The following is a 27,217-nucleotide window of genomic DNA, read 5'->3' as shown; positions in this document are numbered from 1 at the left end:
TGGGGACAGATTCCCTTTAAGTTTATCTGCAATATTTTGCTTTATTGCTGCCGATTCCACTTCAGTAAAGTATGAGTAGTATACAAACTACTCATTGTATGAGTAGATTCCAAACATGTTGCTATTATGTCCTCTTTGATGATGTATTTAAGTGAACATAAGATCAGGATTAAAAACCCAAAACATCTGTGTTTATCATAAATCTACTAAATTGTAGTATTTGTATGAAAATAACGAAGCCATTATTCTGCCATTATCACTTAATTATCTAATTAAACTGTTTACAACAGTTGTTTGAGTAATTGCAGAGTCCATAGTTATAGCACAGAAACTAATAACTAAAGCGGAGAACATTTGCCTCTTCTGCTTAGTGGAGAAGGGCTATCATTCTGCCGCAATTACAGTGAGTGCTGCATTTTTAGGTTATTAATTTAATGTGCATTTATGGTTCATGTTTGTGTCCATATATTTCCTGATTTATGGAATGCACATTTTTTCATGCGTAAACTAGAAGAATAAGCTAATTTCTCTTTTCTGACAATGGACGTAATGATCCGTCCATATGCCCTGGGCCTGTTTGACCAGGGATGGATCATTACGTCATCACGATCGCCCACGCACACTGGGAGGGTGCATGGGCGATCACCGCCGGGTGTCAGCTGGTTCTGTCCCTAGTGTGCCCTGTGTAACCCTAATATCATGCATAGAGGAAGACAAGTATATTAAGATAACACCGTGTAACCTACGCTTCCTAAATATGAAAAGATATTTATTTCACCTACGAGGATATCCAGAAATATAGTGCAATCAACTGATGTTAATGCCAGGGCAGACTAAGGCATAAAAAAACAGATGCTTATCAGAGCATATCCTTAGAGACTGCCTCGATGCTTTTCCTCGAAAAGTTCATCACGAGGCCAATAGTCATGGTAGCAGAATGCCCAAAGTAATATGTCTGGCTAAAGATAGTGTCCAGGTTTAAATAGTCCGCCTGTACAAATAAAGCACACCCCCTGAGACATCCTAACCAACCCAGAGTGATGCTAAGTGCAGATCTGTCAGATCCAACACTTTCTAGAGGTCTCCAGTGTTTGCATTGTTGGCGCCAAGACAACTGCGCGTGATCAGAAGGCGGGTGCTTTCCACTCCGAAACGCATGATCGGAGGAAGGTGCTTTTCATTCCGGGACACCGTCCATAACCCACACACATAGTTTGTACACATGACTGGAAGAGTGCGTTCCATTCTGGGATGCACCGTGAATGTCAAAGTTCCCTTTTGCGTTTCCTGGAGAATTTCCGTGCACGCAGGGCTGGGACGCATCATTACTGAACATGACACGTTCTCTGTAGCACAATTGTCTCATTGCTGAAACGCATAAACGGGGGCTGGACATACGGTAATTCTTACTCATGAGGATTCTGAGATAAGGATGTAGATAAAATGGATAAAGCAACACCGTATATTTGATATGTATGCTAGGAAATGGATTGGTGACATAAATATTATCTAGTTATAAGGTTCTTATGGGGCTTTGAGTACATGAGGCATAAATGTGGTAAAGCCACCAAAGGTTTTGTGAGGATATTATAACACAATACATATTGTATAATAAAGGACCCCCAATAGCAAGGCAATAGGTAAAGACAGATTAATGGGATCACTAGTACACAATGTTCCAATTAATTATGCAAATGATATTTTTCTCCGATTTTCCTAAATGGACGGTGCAAATGACAGTCAGTCTAATAAGTCATCACCCGTTAGAGCAGAGGTGTCAAACTGTATTCCTCGAGGGCCGCCAACAGGTCATGTTTTCAGGATTTCCTTGTATTGCACAGGTGATAATTTAATCACCTGCACAGAATGATTCCAGCACCTTGTAGAATGCTAAGGAAATCCTGAAAACATGACCTGTTGGCGGCCCTCGAGGAATGCAGTTTGACACCTCAGCGTTGGAGTATTCATCGAATTTTATTGAAGAAACCTCCCAATGATAACAGTATAATCTCCAAAATGAATAAAAATTCAGAATGCACTGTTACAAATTATTAGGCACAGTAGAATTTCTAAACATTTGATATGTTTTAAAGAACTGAAGATGCTCATTTGTGGAATTTGCAGCATTAGGAGGTCACATTCAGTGAACAAAAAAGCTATTTAACTCCAAAACATCCTACCAGGCCAAGTTACATGTTAACATAGGACCCTTCTTTGATATCACCTTCACAATTCTTGCATCCATTGAACTTGTGAGTTTTTGGAGAGTTTCTGCTTGTATTTCTTTGCATGAAGTCAGAATAGCCTCTCAGAGCTGCTGTTTTGATGTGAACTGCCTCCCACCCTCATAGATCTTTTGCTTGATGATACTCCAAAGGTTCTCTATAGGGTTGAGGTCAGGGGAAGATGGTGGCCACACCATGAGTTTATCTCCGTTTAAGCCCATAGCAGCCAATGACTCAGAGGTATTATTTGCAGCATGAGATGGTTCATTGTCATGCATGAAGATTATTTTGCTCCTGAAGGCACGTTTCTGATTTTTATACCATGGAAGAAAGTTGTCAGTCAGAAACTCTATATACTTTGCAGAGGTCATTTTCACACCTTCAGGAACCTTAGAGAGTCCTACCAGCTGTTTCCTCATGATTCTGGCCCAAAACATGACTCATCCACCTCCTTGCTGACGTCGAAGCCTTGTTGGGACATGGTGGCCATCCACCAACCATCCACTACCCCATTCATCTGGACCATCCAGGGTTGCTCGACACTCATCAGTAAACAAGACTGTTTGAAAATTAGTCTTCATGTACAGTATGTCTGGGGCCACTGCAACCGTTTCTGCTTGTGAACACTGTTTAGGGGTGGCCAAATAGTAGGTTTATGAACCAAAGCAAGCCTTTGAAGGAGCCTACACCTTGGGGTTCGAGGGACTCCAGAGGCACCAGCAGCTTCAAATATCTGTTTGCTGGTTTGTAATGGCTTTTTAGCAGCTGCTCTCTTTATCCGATGAACTTGCCTGGCAGAAACCTTCCTCATGCCTTTATCAGCACGAACACGAATGTGCTCAGATTCAGCCACAAATCTCTTAACAGTACTATGATCACGCTTAAGTTTTCGGGAAATATCTAATGTGTTCGTCCCTCGACCAATGCATTGCACTATTTGATGCTTTTCGGCAGCAGAGAGATCCTTTTTCTTTACCATGTTACATGAAAACTGACCTGCTTAATAATTTTTAAGTAGTTTATCTTTAATTAGGATCACCGGGAAAACCAATTATCACATGTGTTTAAAGGCCCCGTCACACACAGCGACGCTGCAGCGATACAGACAACGATGCTGATCGCTGCAGCGTCGCTGTTTTGTCGCTGTGTGGTCGCTGGGGAGCTGTCACACAGACAGCTCTCTCCAGCGACCAACGATCAGGGGAACGACTTCGGCATCGTTGAAACGGTCTTCAACGATGCCGAAGTCCCCCTGCAGCACCCGGGTAACCAGGGTAAACATCGGGTTACTAAGCGCAGGGCCGCGCTTAGTAACCCGATGTTTACCCTGGTTACCAAAAAAAACAAACCGTACATACTCACCATCTGATGTCCGTCAGGTCCCTTGCTGTCTGCTTCCCGCTCTGACTGAGTGCCGCCGTACAGTGAGAGCAGAGCGCAGCGGTGAAGTCACCGCTGTGCTGTACGTTCACTTTCACTTTGCGGCGCTCAGTCAGTGTGGGAAGCAGACGGCAAGGGACCTGACGGACATCAGATGGTGAGTATGTACTGTTTGTTTTTTTTTTTTACATTTACGCTGGTAACCAGGGTAAACATCGGGTTACTAAGCACGGCCCTGCGCTTAGTAACCCGATGTTTACCCTGGTTACCAGTGAAGACATCGCTGGATCGGTGTCACACACACCGATTCAGCGATGTCAGCGGGACCTCAACGACCAAAAAACGGCCCAGGCCGTTCCGACACGACCAGCGATCTCGCAGCAGGGGCCTGATCGCTGGTACGTGTCACACATAGCGAGATCGCTACTGAGGTCGCTGTTGCGTCACAAAACTTGTGACTCAGCAGCGATCTCGCTAGCGACCTCGCTATGTGTGACGGGGCCTTAAGATTGATTTCAGTGATCCATTGAGCCCTGAGACACAATACCATCCATGAGTTTTTGAAAAACAAAACAATTTAATCTTTGACACTTAAATTCAATTTGCATAATAACTTGGAACACCGTGTATAACCATTTAAGAATACTATATTGTCCTCTATGTAAATTTTCACACCTCTTGTATACTGTTTACTGTTACATCATCTGCTGTATATTGTTTATTATAGATATTATAGATATTAATATACTTATTTGGGGCACACATTTGCACATAATGCATAGTACATATATTTAATAATTAGATAATGGAAATTCTACATTTAAATATAAACTGCATTCACAGTTGTTTTTTTGTCTGTTATGCTTTTCAGCAATTGATGCAATTTATTTTTTGGCTCAAATAGGTTTTATAAATCTGTATTTTTCACTGTTTTTTATGTCAATATTAATCTATTTTCAGTCTGTTACAGTATATGTAATGGTAAGATATTTTGGTGTACCACTGTTCAGCTTCCCGTAGTTTGCATTCACTCTCTATATTATCAGTTGTTTAATAGGTTTTACCTATTTTTATATCATTCATTGAGCGGTAACCATAAATTTTAGAATTCTAATTTCATGAGTTATATTAATCATTACGTGTAACTCCTAACCTGAGATGGAAGCTTGAGCGGGTACAGCCCATGCGCTGTTGCTTGGTGTAGGGGAGGCGTTCTACACGGGCGATGAGTTGGCTTGGTTACAGGTCTGGTCACAGATGACCGGATGTGTCTGGATGACGTGTGCTCAGAGCGACACTTTTTCTCTGGAGCTGCAGCATGGTGGGAACACGCCGACAAAGCTGTTGGCACTGGTTGACGTAGTCCATGCTATTTAACATGGTCCAACATGGCGCTTTTTGATATTCTAATTTTGTGAGATGCACTTGTACCAGGAGTTCTGAGGTAAGAGGCCACTCAGACTACGGTCTTCTCAGTCTTTCTGATCTAAAACTGGAGATTTCAGGGTTGCTGAGGTAAGACGAGGCTGCTCACATTGTTGCCCACCATGCCTATCACCTCTATTACTGGAGATACCAGGAGTTCTGAGGAAAGATGAGGCTGCTTAGGCTTCTTTTACATTTCCGTCGGTAGTCCTCCGTCACAAAGCGCCGGCGCGACGTACCGACGGACGTTTGAGAAATAGCGTTAAAACGTAGGCAACTCATCCAGTGTTATGACAGATGCGCTGCCTAGAGTTTATTTTTCCTGACTAAAAAATCCATCTGGGCATGCTCAGAATGAAAAAACGGGATCCGTCGCTGGATTCCTGTGTGTGACGGTCAGCGACAGGACCTGTCGCTGACCGATTTTCCGACGTGAACAAAAAACGTTCTTCTGAACGTTTTTTTGTTCCCGACAGACCGCTATTTTTCGACGGATCCAGTGCACGACGGATGAAACGGATGGCCATCCATCACAATCCGTCGCTAAGTCTATGAGCAAATGCAGGATCCTGCATTTTCAAAAATCAACGGATTTCAACGTGAGACAAAAGACGGAAGTGTGAAAGCCCTTACGCTGCTATCCTCTATGCCTTTCTGAATATTGAGCAGCAGCTTGACATTAGGTGGTTATAAGTATCTGTATGTTACCTCAGCAGAGCTTCTTACTGCTGCACAGGTTTCTGGTAATGTAACAAGTTGGTGATTCTTTTGAGGTATTACATTCACTATTTCTCTAAATAAAATGGCTGTGATTTGCTAATTAAAGGTCTTTTGAAATTTTATTTGTATTTTTTTTTTTTTTTTTTTTTTTTTTTTAATATTCCCATAGAACCTATTTAATGTTGTACAGTTTCAAATTCTTTTACTTCACTGATTTCTCGTGATTTGCTTCACTCCATACTGCAGCTTTGTGTCTGGCAGGAAATTTCATGCTGTGTTTCTAATGGCTTCTCGCTTGATCCAGTATTGCTAGGCCTGCCGACTTGTTAGAACGTGCTTCTAATGGTTTTACGGAAAGCAGTTGGCTTGCATGAATTTGTCTATAGTGCCAATAGAAATTAGCTGACATTTTCTAACATTAGCACAATCGTGAGCCTGCTAAATCCTCCGGTCTTGCATTCTCGCACTTGCTACAAATAAGAATCTGACCTTTCCATTTTCTGCCAGAAGAGTTTTAGACCCCTGAGTTCTCGATGTTCATTAAATCCACTAGAATAGAAAACGATAATGTGAAGCTGCTTATGCAATCGCTTTACCCATAGCCTCTAATCTGGAAGATTATCCTGATAAATATATGGTAATCATCCAGTAGCTGGGATTATTTTCAGTTTATGGTTGACCACAAGTTTTAGATTTGAGAGATGTTTGCATTTTATGCCAGTTACACTTTTGTTTTCCTCCTTCTGTAGGAGTTACCCGAAGTTGAAGAGCTGTCCATTAATCTTCCAGACCATGTTGAATTAAAGCCATTTGGAACAGTTTCCAGCATCATTGAGCAATTGGGTATGATTTAGGGATTGTCCGGTAACTAAGGCTGAATGTCTGTGACCAGTGTTTGATGAAGACTATGTGAGAAGATATAGACAGTATTTCTTTATGGTCAAATGTGTGCTACCTTCATGTCTCCTGCCTGAGCACCTGCTGATGGCATCAAAACAATATTGTACTTTATTGTAATTGCATATTTTCCATGCACGTTAAACACCGTAAAAACAAATGATGTCTTTTAAAACTACAACTTGCGTGCCGTAGGCAAGCCCTCATATGAGTATGTAAAGCACTACTCTAGCAAAAGTGCAGGAAAAAAATACCTCAAAAAGAAGAAAATTCTTGCAGCGGGAAATGTTATTTTGGGGTGTAGTTTACATTTTTATTTATTTTTACTGCGTTCATTCAGGCCAAACTCATAAGGTCTATTTTATATGGTTGTTAAAATAATATAGCTTTTTTTTTTTTTCGGGTGGAGGGAGGGTATTTTGTTTTTGTGTCTTAGTTTTTGATCCTGGCCAAGCCCTAGATATCTGTAAATTCAGTGTAGTAATGAGAAATTACAAAGGTAAAACGTGTTGAACACATGAAGGAAGTGCAAAAAGCCTTGGAAAGTCCATGACACCAGCTGAAATCTCATTAATTAGAAAGCAATCCTGCCGCATAATCAAAAATAAAACCAAATCAAAAATGTCTCATTACCAAGCTTGTTCCAATAACATTTAGACAATCCTGTGAGATACTGGGAGAATGTAGTCTGGTGAGATGAGACCCAAATTTGAACTCCACATTTTGATCTAACCTGAATGCCCCTCTGTTTGTACAAACCCTTTTTCCCCAAGCTCACTATTTTTCCTTAGTCTTCTCTGCTGCTCCTTTTTGCCGGTTTGTCTGCAGTACTGCAGATAATAAATGAATTGAGTGGCTCAGACAATTACAGACACGGAGTAACAGCAGAGACTGGAGAAATTGAGGAGGGTAAGCAAGGCAGTTTTGTTTTTTGTTATAAAAAGGAAAAAAAATGCTACTCCTGGGGTACATTTTCTGAAAACGGCCCCTTTTGAGATCTGTGAAGTGGCCTGTGTATACCTGCATGGATGACTTTGTACTGAGAGGAGGGAAGGTAATTTGTTAAAGGTCTGTTTTTTTTTTGTCAGATTACATCGGTTTAACCCTCGCAGCTGTTACTTAGCAACAATGCTCGGAACTATGCAGCTTTCCCATTGAACTTTCCCCACCTCTGTCCACATACCTGATTTGGTTTGTTTTTAACATACGTTTGATGCAGCCTGTAAACACCATTTGATCAGGACCCCACCATGTCCCTGCCTTTTTGTTATAATATATATATATATATATATATATATATATATATATATATATATATATATATATATATATATATATATATATATATATATATATATATATATATATATATATATATATATATATATATATACTGTATTTTCTGGCGTATAAGACTACTTTTTAACCCCTGAAAATCTTCTTAAAAGTCGGGGGTCGTCTTATACGCCGGGTGCCGTCTTGTACGCTGAGTGCAGACACCAATGTGTATATGGTGGGTGGGGGGAGTGGTCCCGATGACGAAGAGGGGGCGTCTCACAGGAAAGTGTGAGTGGAGTATCCCCCATTACCTCATTGTAGATGCAGCATGGGGTCTCTGTGCTGGGGAGAGGCGGCAGCTGCTGCTCCTCTTTGTGCCGCATAGGTGCTGTGCTGTGGGGCGGTGGCCGCCGCCGCCGCTCCCCAGCACCCCACACTGCAGCTACAATGAGGTAATGGGGGATACTCCACTCACACTTTCCTGTGATATGCCCCCTCTTCGTCATCAGGACCACTCCCCCCCCAAAAGGCACATTAGTCACCGGCCCTATAAGACGACATACGGCGTATAAGAAGACCCCCGACTTTTAAGAAGATTTTATATTTTAACTGGAAAAGTTGGGGGGTCGTCTTATACGCCCAGTCGTCTTATATGCCGGAAAATACGGTATATATATATATATATATATATATATATATATATATATATATATATATATATATATATCATCCCATAATTATTCCTTTAGCCAGGCTCTTCAAGCTGAAAATATTCAGAATCATTTACATAAAAGCCTTCTAAATTTTTCTCGTACTTCAGAGCTTCAAGTATTAATTATAGGTGGCAATAATGACTTGGAACAGGCCAGTCGAAGTCCTGCGTGTTGACTTAAGCACAAAATAAAGTCTTCAGAGCTGCCTAATTGTGTTCTGATGCGAGCCAGCGGCCCACATTTGTGCCAAGGTGCTACGGTTAATAGGTTGCACTCAGACAGCTGTAATACGGCTCTTTGTAGTAATCATGTATTTAATGTCAAGAACCGGATTGGAGTTTTGTTTATTTTATTTTGGAATAACATCCCTGATTATTTATGACTGGATCAGATCTAGGTCTTGGTACTTAATCTTCAGCTAGAAAACAAAGCCATGTCAGGGTTAAACATGAGGACAGTCTAAAAAGCCTTCTGCAAAGATCTTTCTTTAAAAGGACTCTGTCAGTACAGAATGCCTGTTCAAATGAAGTCCCACCGCCTATGCATCATGTCATGGCCAATCATTTATATATGTACACCTTCACTGCTGCTTGTTTTCCATCTACCTCCACCCCCCTCTTTGGCAGCTTGGGATTCATCGAGCCAAAGAAAGATGGATACAGTTGTAAAATTAGTAGTTGGGAAGGTGCCCTAAAATGTTTGGCGCTGCCATGATGTGCCGAGCGCCTGTACTTGGTTGAACAGTCATTCTGCGCTGGCAAGCTCCCTTTAATAGTTTGTATTGTTTGAGCAGTAGTTTCCCAATTTTATTGAAAAGATCAGTCCACTGTACACTTGTCATTTCACCCTAGTAGTGTGGGAAGAAAGTAGATGGCAGTGTAACCCGCAGATTACTGGGGCTTCTGGCGGTAGGACTCTTTACAACTAGCTGGCTTCCAGAAGCCTTGCTCAGAGCATGTATTTCTCACAGTGACCACTTTTTTAAGGGTTTGCATAACAAATGATTTACCTTTTTCTTTTTCAGTAATTATTGAATCTTTACGGGACATTTTGCCATTGAATGAAGACACTATTGTCTTTAAGGAGGATCGAAGCACCGTTGGTAAGGTAAGGATTTTGAATCCTCAAAGAAGTGTTCAGAGTTGGAGGCTATCACAGGCTCTGATCACACCTCATTTATGGATTAATGTTCTGTCTGTGATCCATACAGTTCCTTGAACCCTCCATTGACTCCATGGTACTTGTATGTTGTTAGGTGGTATGACAAGCCCTCCTGCCATGTTGGGGCCAAGAGGAGTCCACAGCTCCAGCACCACAATAAAAGAAAAGAAAGGCACCAAATGTATTTTATGGTCATGCCCTTGATTATGTGAAATGTTTGTTATTCCGGAGAGTTTCTTTGAGACGTGTCTTACTGAAGAGCAATCCTTTTGTGTGTACTAGAAAAAAATATCTCTACAGCAAGTGTTATCTTCAGATGAATTTGAGCTGCAATTCTCGGAGTTGAAATAACACCATACATGGAAAATGTTTGCCCCGAACAAGGCAGGACATCGATCGTACAAAGTGTCCTGACATTAAAAAATATGCACGTTTGTTTGAGAGCAGACAAGGTAATAAAGCAGTGTTGGATCTTTTTATACCTGCGCTTAGTTGTGGCTAATTTAGCGGCGTTGCTCTAGTGAAGAGAGACAGACTATAGAAGTGACACAGATATAAATTGCAATCTACTGCGGTTTCTGGAGACGTGCATACTTTTGCGCGAGAATGTATTTTTAGCATTTGGTGGAGGTCTGTGTTCACATACCTCTACTGATGAAGTATTTTTGCATGTCTGAGTCGTGAATATATACACATATATCTGATCTGCACTACTTTTACTCGTGTTGATTCACATGCATGCGCAAAAACTCGCTATTTCACCCTCATTAGAAAACAGTATTTGGATCTCACTCCCTATTTTGCCTAACTCTGCAATGAATAAAGAATGGTATTTAAACCTCCCCCAAAAGCAATTTCTCCCAATGATCAAAGAGAAATTTGATGTAATTTTCCCAGCATCGTGAATCATCATATCACAAGGCAAAACGGATAATGAAGTGGCTTAACAAACAAAACATTGATATTTTGGCTATATGGCCATGTATCCCCCATATTTCAGTCCCATTGAGAGATGTAGGTCAATCCTCAAAAAGCAGGTGGACAAACAAAAATCCGACATTGTGATAAACTCCAAGCACTTCGAAGGCAATAATTAGTTGTCATCAGTCAGGATTTGGCCCAGACTGATAACCAGCTGCCAGGACCAAGGGCAGAAGTTTTAAAAAAAAATAAGGGTCAATGCTGGAAATATTATGTCTGTACATAAATTTGATGTATATCACTATAAGGCTATGTGCACACGTAGCAGATTTTTCGCTTGTTTTTCGCTATAAAACCGTGAAAAAAACGCTCACATTAAGCATCCTATTTAATAGAATGCAATCCGCGTTTTTTGTGCACATGCTGCATTTTTTTCCTGAGCGGAATCGCATTCCAGAAAAAAATGCAGCATGTTCATTAAATTTGCGGAATCGCGGGGATTCCGCACACATAGGAATGCATTGATCTGCTTACTTCCCGCATGGGGCTATGCCCACCATGCGGGAAGTAAGCAGATCATGTGCGGTTGGTACCCAGGGTGGAGGAGAGGAGACTCTCCTCCACGGACTGGGCACCGTATAATTGTAAAAAAAAAAAAAAAAAAAAAAAAAGAATTAAAATAAAAAATAGTGATATACTCACCTTCTGATGGCCCTGGAGCCTTCCCGCCTCTCAGCGGTGCACGTGGCCGCTTCCGTTCCTATAGATGGTGTGTGTGTGAAGGACCTGCGATGACGTCGCGGTCATGTGACCGCGACGTCATCGAAGGTCCTGCACCACACCATCTATAGGAACGGACGCCGCTGAGGAGATCGGCTGTTTGCGGAAGGTGAGTATAACCATTTTTTTATTTTTTTTAAATTATTTTTAACATTCTATCTTTTACTATTGATGCTGCATAGGCAGCATCACTAGTAAAAAGTTGGTCACACTTGTCAATCAGTTTTCCAAGCGATTCTACAGATTGCTTGGAAAACGCTAGCATTCTGCAAGCTAATTATGCTTGCAAAACGCTAGTTTTCTGCGGGAGTATGCATGCCAATTCCGCATGCGATATACCCGCGGCAGGAGCTGCAGAATTGCCGCGGAATTTTCCGCGGCAATTCTGCAACGTGTGCACTTAGCCTAAGTGTATAAAAATTTAGGAAATGTTTATAATTGTACTTAACCGTAGAAACATCTGACAAAAAAATCTAAACAACGAAGCAGCTAAGTTTGTGAAAACCAAAGTTTCAGTCTCAAAACTTTTGAACACAACTTTGTGGACCATGTAGTGTTTGTATATACAGTTTAACCATTCCCCTAGATTATTAGCTTAATGGGGCTTACGTCAGCTGGTATCTTATCGCACAATTTCTCCTGGGTTGGTAGCGGAGTGGTGATGGTTTTTGGAGATGTTTTGGACTTCTGAGTGTCTTTAGAAGTGTTTGGTCTGGAATTGCCACACTTGTTCTCTGTGTGTGAATCCTTTTTTACTCCTGGATTATTTAGGCCACCCACTGGTGGAAGGTATCAATGTGTTTGGGATGTATATTTATTCCATTTGCCTATATTTTGCGGAGGGGGTATTACGTTTTTCCTTATGAAAAAAAGGGATTTAACACTGGCTGGCATTTTTATGAGCATTTGGGGAGTTTACTGTAGAATAAATGAACTCTCACCTGTAAAATTGTCTGAGTCTAGTGACACCTGTATTATGGATTTATTACATTTTATTTGGGAACTTGTTTTACAATCAGCTACTGAATCATATTTTTCATGTTTTGCAGATATTTGAGATATTTGGACCCGTTCCACATCCATTTTATGTGGTACGTTTTAATTCGAAAGATCACATTGAGTCCTGCGGAATCAAGATAAAAGATACCATGTGTTTTGCGCCATCCGTTGAGGACTTCACACAGTATATAATTCCTGATGTACTGAAAAGGTATGTGATCATGACTGTCAAAAGAGCCCTTGTTTATAACTTGTTGTATATGGTTCCATAGCTTTTACTTCTTTGCAGACAGATAGAAACCTAACTTGGCTTGGTGATGAAGTGCATCCCATCAGTTAATGTGCTAGCTGTCTGATGCATTGACCACACAAATAACGCTACTTCTCTTCTCTGATTTGTGCCCAAACAGTAGTTTTCAACCACATATTGGGTATTGCCACCTTTTGAGAGAAATTGCTTTCCAAATTTTTATGTCCATTTTCTCCTGTTAAGCCTTGTGAAAATGAAACTTTTTTTTTTTTTTTTTTTTTAAATTCCAAGTCCTATCATTTTAAAATTTGTGATTCATCAACATGTTGAAAATTATCATCTCCCAGATTAGTTCCTTGAGAGTTGTAGTTTCCAAATTATGGTCACTTGTGAGGTTTCCTGCTGCTTTGGCATTTCAAGGATTCTGCAAATGTGGCATGACCTCCACAATCCAGTCATGCCATGTTGTGCATGAAAGGTGTGCACTCCTAACTGAATTCCTTGAGTGAATTTTCCAAAATGAGGTCATTTTGCTGGTGAAGAGGGTTTGCTGTTTTGTTACGTGAAAGGATCTTCATACATGACACGGCGTCCAGTCTCGGCCAAATTTGCATTTCATAAGTCAAATGGCGCTCTTTCACTTCTGTGCCCCACGCATGTGTCCCAACAGTAGCTTCCAACCACCATTTTGTTGTTCATTTGCTCTCAATACACCTTGTGAAAATGGGAAATTTGAGGCTAGAGCAACATTTTAATTGTGAGTAATAGTTGAATGTATTTCTTTTCTTTCCACTTGATTTATTCCTATAAATAAATAGGTTGGGGGGGTGCGGTTTTTAAAATGGTATCTTTTTAGGAGTTTCCTAATGCACAGACCCCTCAGTCACTTTAAAACTGAAGAGTTTGCAACTTTTTTTTGAAAAGAGATAAATAAGATTGCTACTAAATTTATAGCATTTAAAAAGATTAAAGTTGAAAAATGTAGACAACTTAAAATAAACATTGAAAATGCTGCTTTTTAACTATTTTGTGTGATTTGACTACCTTTTTTTTCCCCTTAAGGGTATGTGCACACGTTGTGGATTTTGCTGCGGATCCGCAGCGGATTCTCAGCAGTTTTCCATAAGTTTACAGTACTATGCAAACCTATGGAAAACAAAATCCGCAGTACACATGCTGCGGAAAAAAAAGTGTGGAAACGTTGCGTTGTTTTTTCCGCAGCATGTCAATTCTTTGTGCGGGTTCCGCAGCAGTTTACACCTGCTCCTCAATAGGAATCCGCAGGTGTAAAAGCACAGGTGGAATCCGCACTAAATCCGTGGTAATTCCGCAGTAAATCCGCAGTGCGGATTTCCTGTGGGTTTACCTAAATCAGTGCGGAAAAGTCTGCACTACATTCCGCAACGTGTGCACATACCCTTAAAGTTTGAAAACTTTGCTAATTTTTGCCAAAACTTAAAGGGTTAACACATTTCCTAAATAGGTAAGGACTTTGTATTTGCAGCTATTCTTCGAAGGTTGACATATGAACAGTTTTGTGCAGCATGGCTGTTTTTAAGGGGCTAAAAATCTCAGTCACTTTGACAATTTTGGAATGCTTCTACATGTCCAAGTGACACATATCATATTTGACAAATGGACTCTGTCGGGAAGGGTAAAACCAGCTGTGGTGAGAAGGGGTTAAAACCATTTCACATAATAATGTGCAGAACACTTCTCTTTTTCTGAGTGTGAATGTAGAAGAAGCGAAAAGCAGCGCTCTAGTAAATCAAGTGCCACTGCTTGGTGGAACACTAAATTGCCTTTTCGTATTTCTATCTTATACTTGCTCTTCATCTGTGCCATGTAAGAGCCTTGAATCATGGTAATGTTCATACAGCCGACGCCAGGTAAAAGAACACTCCAGTCTATTAGACTCTCTTCAATTAGCACGCAGTTGACGATAGTCTTCGCTGTATAATCTGCCTCTAAAAGGTTTTCTTGGCCTAAAGCAATTTTCTTTGCGCTGTTCACTTAGTTGCTGAAGGTTTCAGCTTGTGTAACGTTTCTTACATATAAGACACCCATATTGTTCAGAATTGAATATCTGTAGAGTTTTATCCCAAACATCTAATTTGTGGATCAGTTCTGTGCGATCTGAAGGAAGAGTGAACAATCGCTTCTTTTAGCGCATTTCAGGTTTCTCAAGTAAAAGTCATACTTAGAAAAATAATTCCTGAATTTTTCCAACTTTTAATGTCGCCGATAATATATACTAGTCCTTAAAGAAGCTGAAATCAATTTGAGGGGGAAATAAAAATAGGAAAGCTATAATTGTGATTGCAAAAGTGTGAGAAATGGGGATTTGTTTGTGATCGGAATTAGCAAAAATTTTGCATTTGTCTTTCTCCTCCTAAAAAGAGATAGAGAGATATATATATATATATATATATATATATATATATATATATATATAATTTTTTTTTTTGCAATTGAATTGTGGGTGACATGAAATGTAGGAAAAGTTCTGATATTGTCATGGTAAATTGCTTGCAATACTGAAAACCAAAGGAGGTCCAACGCATCACTGGGCAGGTTTTTCTAAGCCCTTATAATAGACGCTGGTGTTTTTTTCACATGCGCAAAAACATGTTAAGTGTTTTTTCTTTTTTTGTTTTTTTTTTCTTTTTACATATGAACAAATAACTTGCAAAGCTTCTGCCCTTTGCAATTTTAACCCCCTCACCACTTTCAATGTACTCATGTCATAATCGGATAGGACCAGATTGTTGCCATGTGTCGGCCAACCACGGCAAGCCTGTTAGGGTACTTTCACACTAGCGTTAACTGCATTACGTTGCAAATGCGTCGTTTTGCCGAAAAAACGCATCCTGCAAAAGTGCTTGCAGGATGCGGTTTTTCTGCATTGACTAACATTAGCGACGCAATGACACACGTCGCAACCGTCGTGCGACGGTTGCGCCGTGCTGTGGCGGACCGTCGGGAGCAAAAAACGTTACATGTAACGTTTTTTGCTCCCGACGGTCCGCTTTTTCCGACCGCGCATGCGCGGCCGGAGCTCCGCCCCCACCTCCACGCACTTTCCCGCACCTCACAATGGGGCAGCGGATGCGCTGGAAAAATGCATCCGCTGCCCCCGTTGTGCGGCGGAGACAACGCTAGCGTCGGGGACCTCAGCCCGACGCTAGTGTGAAAGAAGCCTTAGACCATGTGAGGAGCATGGTCTGGGAGACTTTTGTCAGTGCAGCACTGACAGGAATAATACATGCTGGTGCATTGCAATGCATTATACCAGCTATCAGAGTAAAAAAAGTTAGTCTCATAAAGGGACTACGTAAAGGTTCAGAAAAAAAAATCACTAAATAAAGAACAAAAAAATAAAGAAAAATTATACCAATGAATACACACATTTTATGTAAAAATAAAATAAACCAAAAAAAAGTACACATTTAATATCGCAGTGACCAGAACAACCCGAGCTATAAAATGGTTATGCTAGTTAACCTCTTACATGAACACCATTTAAAAAAGAAAAAATGCCCCAAAAAAGCTTTCACCATGCCACTGAACAAAAAGTGGAATAAAATGTGATCAAAAAGTTCAGTGTAAATAAACATGGTATCGCTCAAAACACCATTTTGTCCCACAAAAAAAACAAGCTGTCAGCTGAGAAAGAAGTTCTAGCTCTCAGAATATAGAAATGCAAACAATTTTTTTCTATAGGTTTTGTGTAAAAGTGGCAAAACATAAAAATTAAGATCTAAATGTGGTATCTCTTCAATTGTATGGACCCGAACAAAAAACTCCTAAAAAATTGCAATTTTTTTGTTCATTCTGCCTTCCGAAAATTTCAATAGAAAGCTATCAAACGTCGTGACCGAAAACGGTACCAATAAAAACATCATCTAGTTTCGCAAAAAACAAGCCCACATGTGACTGTCAGCAGAAATATAGAAAAATGATAGCTCTCAAAATATGGTGATGCAAAAAACTGTTTTGCAAAAATAAGCAACTTTAAGTGTGCGACAGCAGCCAAACATTTAAAAAAAAAAAAAAAACCAGTATAAATCTGGTATCTCTGTAATCGCACCAACCTGAAGAATAAAGTCATCTAATCACTTATACCACACTAGGACCGGTGGAAAGAATAAAAACAAATTCACCTGCTGTTGATTTGTTCATTCTGTCTCCCAAAGATCACAGTAAGGCTCTGCTCACATTTATCCTGGTCTGAACGCTTATATCGGGTTTTCTTGTAAGTCCCTGAAATACGTGATTTAAACGGAATCAACGACGGAAGACTCCCTATAATGAGGTAGATGGATACACTGCGGATGCGGTCTTCCTATGATTCAGCGATGTCCGTCTTTTTAGGCGCGCATAAAAGCATGGTTGGCCACGATTTTCTTCACCTCTGTTCAGCGATGGCCTTTTCAAAGGCCATATGGAGTCCATTGTAACTCTGCTGCCTCATTATAATGAATTGATCAGTGTGATTCTAAACATTGTGTAAAATGTTCCCAATAAAAGCTTCAACTCAATTCACAAAAATGCAAGTCCCCACTCGGGTCCGTCATTTGTTGGCGGAAATGAGAGGGGGCTTTCACATTACTGGTAGCACAAAGACTCTGAGAAGGTGCTATTGCTTCTCGTTGCCCTAAAAAATAAAAAAAAAAATCCTGCACTCTCAAGTCCTGATGCCCCCCTCCCTTTTGAGGCCGAATGTGCCTAAACCAAATTTAGTGTCGTACAAGTTTTGCATTTCTGTAGAGATGAGAGCCCGCTTAACTTACGGGTGCATTTTTCCATAAGTACAAGCTTGGCATAATGTATGAGCACAACAATATACTGGGCACGACAATGGCAGATTTGCAATTTTCACTAAGTGACATCCACTGCTGCTTCTTTCTGGAAAACACCCGTGGAGTCAAAATTATTGCTACACCTGTAGATAAATTCCCAGAGGAGTGTAATTTCCAAAATTGGGTCACTTGAGGAGGATTCTGCTCTTCCAGCACTGGCTCTGTATATGGAGTCCGCAAACTATTCTATGATCATTTGTTCTGAAAGAGGCAAGGAGCGCTCTTTCACTTCAGAATTTCGACGTTTGGATAAGCAGTACATCCACATATGGGGTATTGCCACGTTTAGCAGAAATTGACATATTTTGTTGCCAGTTTTACTCATTTTCCCATGTGAAAATGTAAAATTTGGGGCTAAAAGGAAATGTGGTAAACATGCAATTATTTTCTTCACTGCCCAATGGTTTAAAATTCTGTGACGCACCCATGGTGTCAATATGATCCTTGCACCCTTGATGAATTGAGAGGTGTAGTTTGTAAAATGGGGACGTTAATTGGTGGTTTCTGCTGTTCTGACACCTCAGGGGCTCTTCCAGTGGGTCATGGCACCCGCAACCATAACAGCAAAATCTGCACTATAATATGGTACTCCTTCCCTTCTGAGCTTTCTACTGGGCCTCAAAAGTAGCTTTTGATGACATATGGAGTATTGGTCTACTCACAAGTAATTGTGTAACAAACTGTACAGTTAATTTTCTCCTATTATCCCTTTTGAAAATTAAAAACTTGTCTAGAGCAAAATTTTGTTGAAAAAGAAAAAAAGGGATGTTTCCATTAACTCAGCCCAATGTTATACAGTTGTAAATCGCCTGAGGGTTAAAAATGCTCTCTACACCCCTACATTAGTTCCACGAGAGGTGTAGTTTCCAAAATAGGGTTACATGTATGCTGTTTTAGCATGTCAGGGGCTGATCAAATGTGACCTGGCATCCGCAATGTATTCCAGCCAAAATTCCACTCCAGAAATTCAATTGGTGGTCCTTCCGAGCCCTACCGTATGCCCACGTAGTTTTCGACCATGTATAGGGTATACTTGTAGATAGAAACAAATGAATCATACAGTTTTCCAGCACATCTGTGTATGCAAAATAAACTGCACAACAAATTATATGATCCCTTTTGTCTTGTTACCATTTTGTCCTGTCACTAAATCAATATTTTTGTGGGAAAAAGTTAAATTTTCATTATTTCCTACCACATTGCTTTTTTTCTGGTGAAGCCCCTAAAGAGTCAGACTTTTTGAATGTGGGTTTGAGCACTGAGATTTAATTTTTAAAATGGTGTCAATTTTGGAATTTTTTTGGCACAAAGGGCCTTCAAAAGGGATGTGGTCGCTGAAAAAAAAAATGGTTTTGGTAATTATGTTGGAAAAATTAGAATTTGTTGATAAACATTTAACACTTCTAACTTTGCATTCTAACTTGGCAATTGCTCATCTTGAATTGATGTCCTCTCTAGGTCTCTCTGCACTCGGAGCAGTATTTTCCCTCACTTCCCTTCAATACATCACTGCACATGTTGGCTTCACTTTATACTGAATACACCTATAAAAGATTTCTATAAATTAAGGTCTTAACCCCTTTGTCATTGGACGTACTATTCCGTCCATGTGGGGTGGGCCCTACTTCCCAAGGACGGAATAGTACGTGCAGCGCGATCGGCCGCGCTCAAAAAAAAAAAAAAAATCCTAAATAAAGAAAAAAATGTATATATTATTCCCATAAATACATTTCTTTATCTAAATAAAAAAACAAACAATAAAAGTACACATATTTAGTATCGCCGCGTCCGTAACCACCCAACCTATAAAACTGTCCCACTAGTTAACCCCTTCACTAAACACCGTAAGGAAAAAAAAAAGGCAAAAAACAACGCTTTATCATACCTCCGAATAAAAAGTGGAATAAAACGCGATCAAAAAGACAGATATAAATAACCATGGTACCGCGTCATTTTGTCCCGCAAAAAAAAGAGCCACCATACAGCATCATCAGCAAAAAAATAAAAAAGTTAGTCCTCAGAATAAAGCGATGCCAAAATAATTATTTCTCTAGTCACCTTCCACGACGGCATATGGAGGTTGTCTCTTTGCCCTAATGGGGAACAGGAAACACAGAGGTTAAAAGGACCTCCCACCTCCCACTTGCCAGTGTCTTTCCTGTTCCCCATGGGACAGGGAGAGGTTTCTTCATGTGCTGTAGTGGCCGGTGACTACGGTACCTTTTGCAGGCGCTGCCTGTCTAACCGGGCAGCAGATGGTCGCCTCTGGCCTCCTCCTCGTGCTGCTCCCGTCGTCCTGCTCGCAGGTCCTCGGGACCCCCTCCCGGCCTTCCCGCGCCCCCACGAGGGCAAAGCAGGCCTGGGTTCCCTAACCGGGCTCCTCCTGGAGCTGCCCGGCGTCCTCCTCCTCCATGCTGTCGGCTCGGCGTTCCGGAAGTGACGTCGGCAGGCTCGCGCGCGTCACTTCCGGTTTCTTCATACACCCTGAAGCCGGTACTTCCGGGTTTCGCCGGCCGGCGTGTCGGACCGCTCAGCTCCCTCACCTGGATCCTGAAGGGGGAGGGGGATTAATCGCTGGAGCAGGTGCTAGGACGGCGTCCATAAAAGCCTGCTGAACCACCACTGAGGTAAGGCTATCTCCTTCAGTATGGATGGTTCTTCATGCCCCGTATCTGCGGAGCCCAGCGCCACCCCTGCCTCTGTGAGTGTTGCAGGGATGGGATCCGGGAGGAGTGTAGCAGGGGTTAGAAGTCCTCACCCCTCTCTCCCTTTATATATTTCAGGGAGAAAAACCTGCCCCTAAAGGTGCCTATAGGAAAAAGTGCCCTATCTGTTCCACTAAATGTCCTCCTAACTGGGACAAGAAACTCTGTCAGTCATGTACTAACAGAATAATAAGAGCTGAGCAGCCATCACTATTGGATGAGATTCGCTCACTAGTAAAACAGGAGGTACAATCTTCTCTGGCAGCCTTTACACCTCCACCCCCACCTCCATCTCCGCGGCCACAACCTCATTCCCCGGCTAAGAAGAGGAAGATTCAGGTTGTGGAATCTGACTCTGATTCGGATCTCTCTCATGCCTCATCTGTTGGCTGGGAGGATCCAGTATCACCCAAAGCTGAGGTCAGGAAGTACCTTTTTTCCTCAGACTATATTGAGGATCTAGTCTCTGCCGTCCGTAATACCATGGGACTAGAAGAGGAACCTGTACCGCAGTCCATACAGGATCAGATGTTCGGTGGTCTTTCATCGGAGAAGAGAGTGGGCTTCCCAGTTCATGCCAACATTATCAATATGATTAATCAGGAATGGGAACTACCTGAGAGGCGTCTCAGTACTCCTTCAGAAATGAAGCATAGATTTCCGCTTGAGGATGACCTTAAATTAGATATCCCCAAGGTCGATGTGCAGGTGGCTAGAGTCGCCAAAAGAACTACACTCCCCTTTGAGGATTCTTCTCAATTGAAGGATCCCATGGATAGGAAAACCGAAAGTCTCCTCAGAAAATCATGGGAAACTTCTGCAGCTATCCTTAAGGCTAACGTCGCCTCCACCTGTGTGGCAAGAGCCCTCTCCTGCTGGCTCGAGAAATTAGAGAATCACATATCTCAAGGTACCTCAAGAGGCGAGATATTGGATTCCCTACCCATTCTGCATAAAGCTACAGGGTATTTGGCGGACGCTTCTCTGGAATCTGTAAGAGTCGCCGCCAGATCCCTGGTACTTTCCAACTCTGCCAGAAGAGCCCTCTGGCTTAAGCTATGGAGTGGGGATATCACCTCTAAATCTAAACTCTGCACCATACCCTTTAAAGGAGACTACGTCTTTGGTCCTGCCCTAGACGATATTCTCGATAAAGCCACCGACAAAAAGAAGGCGCTCCCTGAGCAAAAGCAGCCTAGGAAACGTTTTTTTCGTGGCCCACAACCTCAGCCCTCTCAAGCAAGAGGCAAAGGAAAAACCGACAGGTGGAGCTATGCAAAGGGTAGGGGAAAAAATATTTTCGTCCCGCAACAGCAGCAGCAGCAACAGTCCCAGCAGGACAAACAATGACTCCGACCCAGTGGGGGGAAGACTCTCGAAATATGTGGATCAGTGGGAGGATATCACCAGCTCCCACTGGGTTCTCAATGTCATCAAGGAGGGCCTGTTAATAGAGTTAATTTCTCCCCCACCTCAGGGTCTAAAAGTCACTTCCCTTCCATCATCAAGGGATCGCAGCCTACTGTCCTTAGGTCTCAAAAACCTTATCAGATCAAATGTAATTTCCCCAGTCCCACAATCAGAGTGGGGAAAAGGACACTACTCCCGACTCTTCCTGGTCCCCAAACCTTCGGGAGTCGTCCGGATTATTATAAACTTAAAGGGTCTGAACCAGCACGTAAAATATCGCAAGTTCAAGATGGAGTCCGTAAGATCTGCGATTCCTCTCTTTTATGGCTACCATCGATCTCAAGGATGCGTATTTCCACATCCCTATTCACCCGAGACACAAAAAATATCTCAGGTTTGCGATACAGGGGAATCATCGGGTGGAGCACTATCAGTTTGGAGTCCTTCCCTTCGGCATTTCATCAGCACCGAGGGTGTTCTCCAAGGTGATGGCAGAAGTAGTGTCATTCATCCGAAAACAAGGTGTCTGTATAGTGCCCTATCTGGACGATCTTCTGATAGTAGCTTCCACCGAGATAACCCTGATATCCCATGTGTCTACCACCCTAGACATTCTGAGATCCCTAGGTTGGATTCCGAACCTACAAAAATATCAGCTTCAACCTGCAAAAACCAGGAGATTTCTGGGAGTAATGCTGGACTCAGCAAGACAAATGTCCTTCCTCCCGGACGATCACAGACTTCTCCTACTAACAAAAATCAGGAAGTTCAAAGAGATGAGGTCCCCTACTCTGCGAGAGGGAATGTCGCTGTTGGGCTCCATGACAGCCTGCATACAGTCGGTGGCTTGGGCTCAAGCTCACTCAAGGACTCTCCAAGCCCACATCCTAGACAATTGGGATGGTCGACCTGGCACTCTTACCAAGAGGATCCACACTCCGGGCAGAGTGAAAGCCTCTTTAACATGGTGGATGAAGCCCAGGAACCTTCTGAAAGGAGTATGCTGGATTCAGTCCCCTCTAACTACCATCAAGACAGATGCCAGCAAGAGGGACTGGGGAGCCATAGTAGACCATGTCCCCTATCAGGGCCAGTGGAGCCAATCGATTTCCGAGAAATCATCAAATTTCAGGGAGCTCAAAGCTGTGGAAGAGACCCTACTAGCGGCAAGTCATCAGATTTCGGGTCAACATGTACAGATATACTCGGACAACATGACCACGGTGGCCCATATCAGGCACCAGTGCAGTACAAGAACCCTCAGTCTAATAAAGATCTCCGCTCGAATCTTTTCTTGGGCCGAAAAGCACCTACTATCCCTGTCGGCAATCCACCTCAAGGGAACTACAAATGTTCAGGCAGACTACCTAAGCCGCCAGGAAATCCATCCTGGCGAGTGGAGCCTGGATCCTCAAACATTCAACATGTTGGTACACAGATGGGGTCATCCAGACGTCGACCTCTTTGCCTCTCACCAGAACGCAAAGGTCGAAACATTCTTTTCCTTGAACCCAAGAGACAATCCCAGGGGGTTGGATGCTTTAACCCAAGATTGGCCGTTTCATCTAGCTTATGCTTTTCCACCAATTCCAATCCTTGCCAAGGTTCTACGAAAGATACGCCTAGAAAGGACTCCAACTATCCTGATAGCTCCATTGTGGCCCAAAAGGAGTTGGTTCAACCTAATTATTCAACTACAAGTGGATGGTCCAGTAATGTTGCCGATAAAGCACAATCTTCTTTCTCAGGGTCCCATTCTCCACCCAGACCCTCAGAAGTGGAGCTTGGTGGCGTGGTTGCTGAAACCCAGGTTTTAAGGGCTAAAGGACTATCAATTCCGGTCATAGCTACCCTACAAAAATCGAGAAAACCGGTGACCAACGCCATCTACAATAAGATCTGGAAAAAGTTTTCTTCATTCTGTCTGCCTAACCTTCCAGACCCCCTCAAGCCTAATATTCCCATCATATTGGATTTTTTACAAAAAGGCTTGGAAATAGGTCTCAGGCCCAGTACCCTCAAGGTCCAGGTCTCTGCACTTAGCTCGGTCTTTGATCAAGATTTAGCGAGTCATCGCTGGATTAAAAGATTCATGACATCAGCTACTAGAATGAATCCTAGAAAACAGGTCATAGTTCCCCCGTGGGACCTCAATGTAGTTCTCCAAGGTCTGACAGGTCCACCCTTTGAACCACTATCTTCTTGTTCTCCACAAAACCTAGCCTATAAAGCTGTGTTCTTGGTAGCCATTACTTCAGCCAGAAGGATTGGTGAATTACAGGCCTTGTCTACACGAGAACCTTATCTCCTGGTAAGAGATGATTCAATTGTGCTTCGTCTTGATCCGTCCTTTCTTCCGAAGGTTATCTCTGACTTCCATCGTTCTCAAGAGATTTTCCTACCAACCTTTTGCCACAATCCAGCAAACTTGGAAGAAAGCAGATTCAACACCTTGGATGTTCGGCGTATTCTTTTACAATACTTGGACCACACCAGTACATTCAGAATTGATCATAACCTATTTATCCATCTCTCAGGACAAAACAAAGGGAAAAAAGTAGCCAAAAGTACCATCGCTACATGGATCAAGAAAGCTATAACGGAAGCCTACCTAGCTCAAAACAAATTGCCTCCAGTAGGAATCAAAGCCCATTCAACTAGATCTACATCGGTTTCCTGGGCAGAAAGAGCAGGCGCATCTCCGGAGCAGATTTGCAGGGCAGCAACGTGGTCTTCACTCCATACCTTCTCTAAACATTACAGACTAGATGTATTGTCCAATAAGGACTTAGCCTTCGGCCGTAAAGTACTCCAGGCCGTTGTCCCTCCCTAGTGCCAAATTATTTAGTATTCCTCCATATGCCGTCGTGGAAGGTGACTAGAGAAAATAGAATTATTCTTACCGTTAATTCGGTTTCTAGGAACCTTCCACGACGGCACTAATTTCCCACCCGATATATATTCCTGGATTAGTTCTGGGATTCTAAAGGTAAACCAGTGCTATGGTCTCAGTTGTAAGTCACTGGCAAGTGGGAGGTGGGAGGTCCTTTTAACCTCTGTGTTTCCTGTTCCCCATTAGGGCAAAGAGACAACCTCCATATGCCGTCGTGGAAGGTTCCTAGAAACCGAATTAACGGTAAGAATAATTCTATTTTTTTTCTATAAAATAGTTTTTATCGTATAAAAGCGCCAAACATAAAAAAATGATATAAATGAGATCGCTGAAATCGTACTGACCCGAAGAATAAAACTGCTTTATCAATTTTACCAAACGCGGAACGGTATAAACGCCTCCCCCAAAAGAAATTCATGAATAGCTGGTTTTTGGTCATTCTGCCTCACAAAAATCGGAATAAAAAGCGATCAAAAAATGTCACGTGCCTGAAAATGTTACCAATAAAAACGTCAACTCATCCCGCAAAAAACAAGACCTCACATGACTCTGTGGTCTCAAATATGGAAAAATTATAGCTATCAGAATGTGGTAACGCAAAAAATATTTTTTGCAATAAAAAGCGTCTTTCAGTGTGTGACGGCTGCCAATCATAAAAATCCGCTAAAAAACCCACTATAAAAGTAAATCAACCCCCCCTTCATCACCCCCTTAGTTAGGGAAAAATAAAAAAATTAAAACGTATTTATTTCCATTTTCCCATTAGGGCTAGGGTTAGGATTAGGGCTAGGGTTAGGGCTAGGGTTAGAGTTGGGGCTAAAGTTAGGGTTGGGGCTAAATTTAGGCTTAGGGTTTGGATTACATTTACGGTGGGAATTGGGTTGGGATTAGGGTTAGGGGTGTGTCTGGGTTAGAGGTGTGGTTAGGGTTACCGTTGGGATTAGGGTTAGGGGTGTGTTTGCATTAGGGTTTCAGTTATAATTGGGGGGGTTTCCACTGTTTAGGCACATCAGGGGCTCTCCAAACGCGACATGGCGTCCGATCTCAATTCCAGCCAATTCTGCGTTGAAAAAGTAAAACAGTGCTCCTTCCCTTCCGAGCTCTCCCGTGTGCCCACACAGGGGTTTACCCCAACATATGGGGTATCAGCGTACTCAGGACAAATAGGACAACAACTTTTGGGGTCCAATTTCTCCTGTTACCCTTGGGAAAATACAAAACTGGGGGCTAAAAAATAATTTTTGTGGGAAAAAAAAGATTTTTTTATTTTCACGGCTCTGCGTTATAAACTGTAGTGAAACACTTGGGGGCTCAAAGTTCTCAACACATCTAGATAAGTTCCCTGGGGGGGTCTAGTTTCCAATATGGGGTCACTTGGGGGGTTCTACTGTTTAGGTACATTAGGGGCTCTGCAAACGCAATGTGATGCCTGCAGACCATTCCATCTAAGTCTGCATTCCAAATGGCATGCGCCCAAACGGTGGTTCCCCCCCACATATGGGGTATCAGCGCACTCAGGACAAATTGGACAACAACTTTGGGGGTCCAATTTCTCCTGTTACCCTCGGAAAAATACAAAACTGGGGGCTAAAAAATAATTTTTGTGGGAAAATTTATTTTTATTTTTACGGTTCTGCATTATAAACTTCTGTGAAGCACTTGGTGGGTCAAAGTGCTCACCACACCTCTAGATAAGTTCCTTAGGGGGTCTACTTTCCAAAATGGTGTCACTTGTGGGGGGTTTCAATGTTTAGGCACATCAGTGGCTCTCCAAACGCAACATGGCGTCCCATCTCAATTCCTGTCAATTTTGCATTGAAAAGTCAAACGGCACTCCTTCCCTTCGAGCTCTGCCAAGCGCCCAAACAGTGGTTTACCCCCACATATGGGGTATCGGCGTACTCAGGACAAATTGTACAACAACGTTTGGGGTCCATTTTCTCCTGTTACCCTTGGTAAAATAAAACAAATTGGAGCTGAAGTAAATTTTTTGTGGAAAAAAAAGTTAAATGTTCATTTTTATTTAAACATTCCAAAAATTCCTGTGAAACACCTGAAGGGTTAATAAACTTCTTGAATGTGGTTTTGAGCACCTTGAGGGGTGCAGTTTTTAGAATGGTGTCATGCTTGGGTATTTTCTATCATATACACCCTTCAAAATGACTTCAAATGATGTGGTCCCTAAAAAAAAAATGGTGTTGTAAAAATGAGAAATTGCTGGTCAACTTTTAACCCTTATAACTCCCTAACCAAAAAAAAATGTTGGTTCCAAAATTGTGCTGATGTAAAGTAGACATGTTGGAAATGTTACTTATTAAGTATTTTGTGTGACATATCTCTGTGATTTAATTGCATAAAAATTCAAAGTTGGAAAATTGCGAAATTTTCAAAATTTTCGCCAAATTTCTGTTTTTTTCACAAATAAACGCAGGTAATATCAAAGAAATTTTACCACTATCATGAAGTACAATAAGTCACGAGAAAACAATGTCAGAATCACCGGGATCCGTTGAAGAGTTCCATAGTTATAACCTCATAAAGGGACAGTGGTCAGAATTGTAAAAATTGGCCGGGTCCATAACGTGCAAACCACCCTTG

General features: G+C 41.9%; 1 protein-coding gene across 1 annotated transcript in view; it reads left to right on the top strand.

The window, feature by feature from the left end:
- The window catches only part of NAF1 (nuclear assembly factor 1 ribonucleoprotein), a 70,301-nt gene that overhangs the window by 22,513 nt on the left and 20,571 nt on the right, over positions 1 to 27,217 (top strand). The window contains exons 4-6 of the mRNA XM_077279445.1: positions 6,500 to 6,593; positions 9,663 to 9,745; positions 12,550 to 12,710. Coding sequence (XP_077135560.1) covers positions 6,500 to 6,593; positions 9,663 to 9,745; positions 12,550 to 12,710 — 338 coding nt within the window. The remainder of the gene's footprint in view (positions 1 to 6,499; positions 6,594 to 9,662; positions 9,746 to 12,549; positions 12,711 to 27,217) is intronic.

The sequence above is a fragment of the Ranitomeya variabilis genome, chromosome 1 (genome assembly GCF_051348905.1).
Source record: "Ranitomeya variabilis isolate aRanVar5 chromosome 1, aRanVar5.hap1, whole genome shotgun sequence".
NCBI classification, from domain to species: Eukaryota; Metazoa; Chordata; class Amphibia; order Anura; family Dendrobatidae; genus Ranitomeya; species Ranitomeya variabilis.
This window is presented reverse-complemented; position numbering and strand designations above follow the sequence as displayed.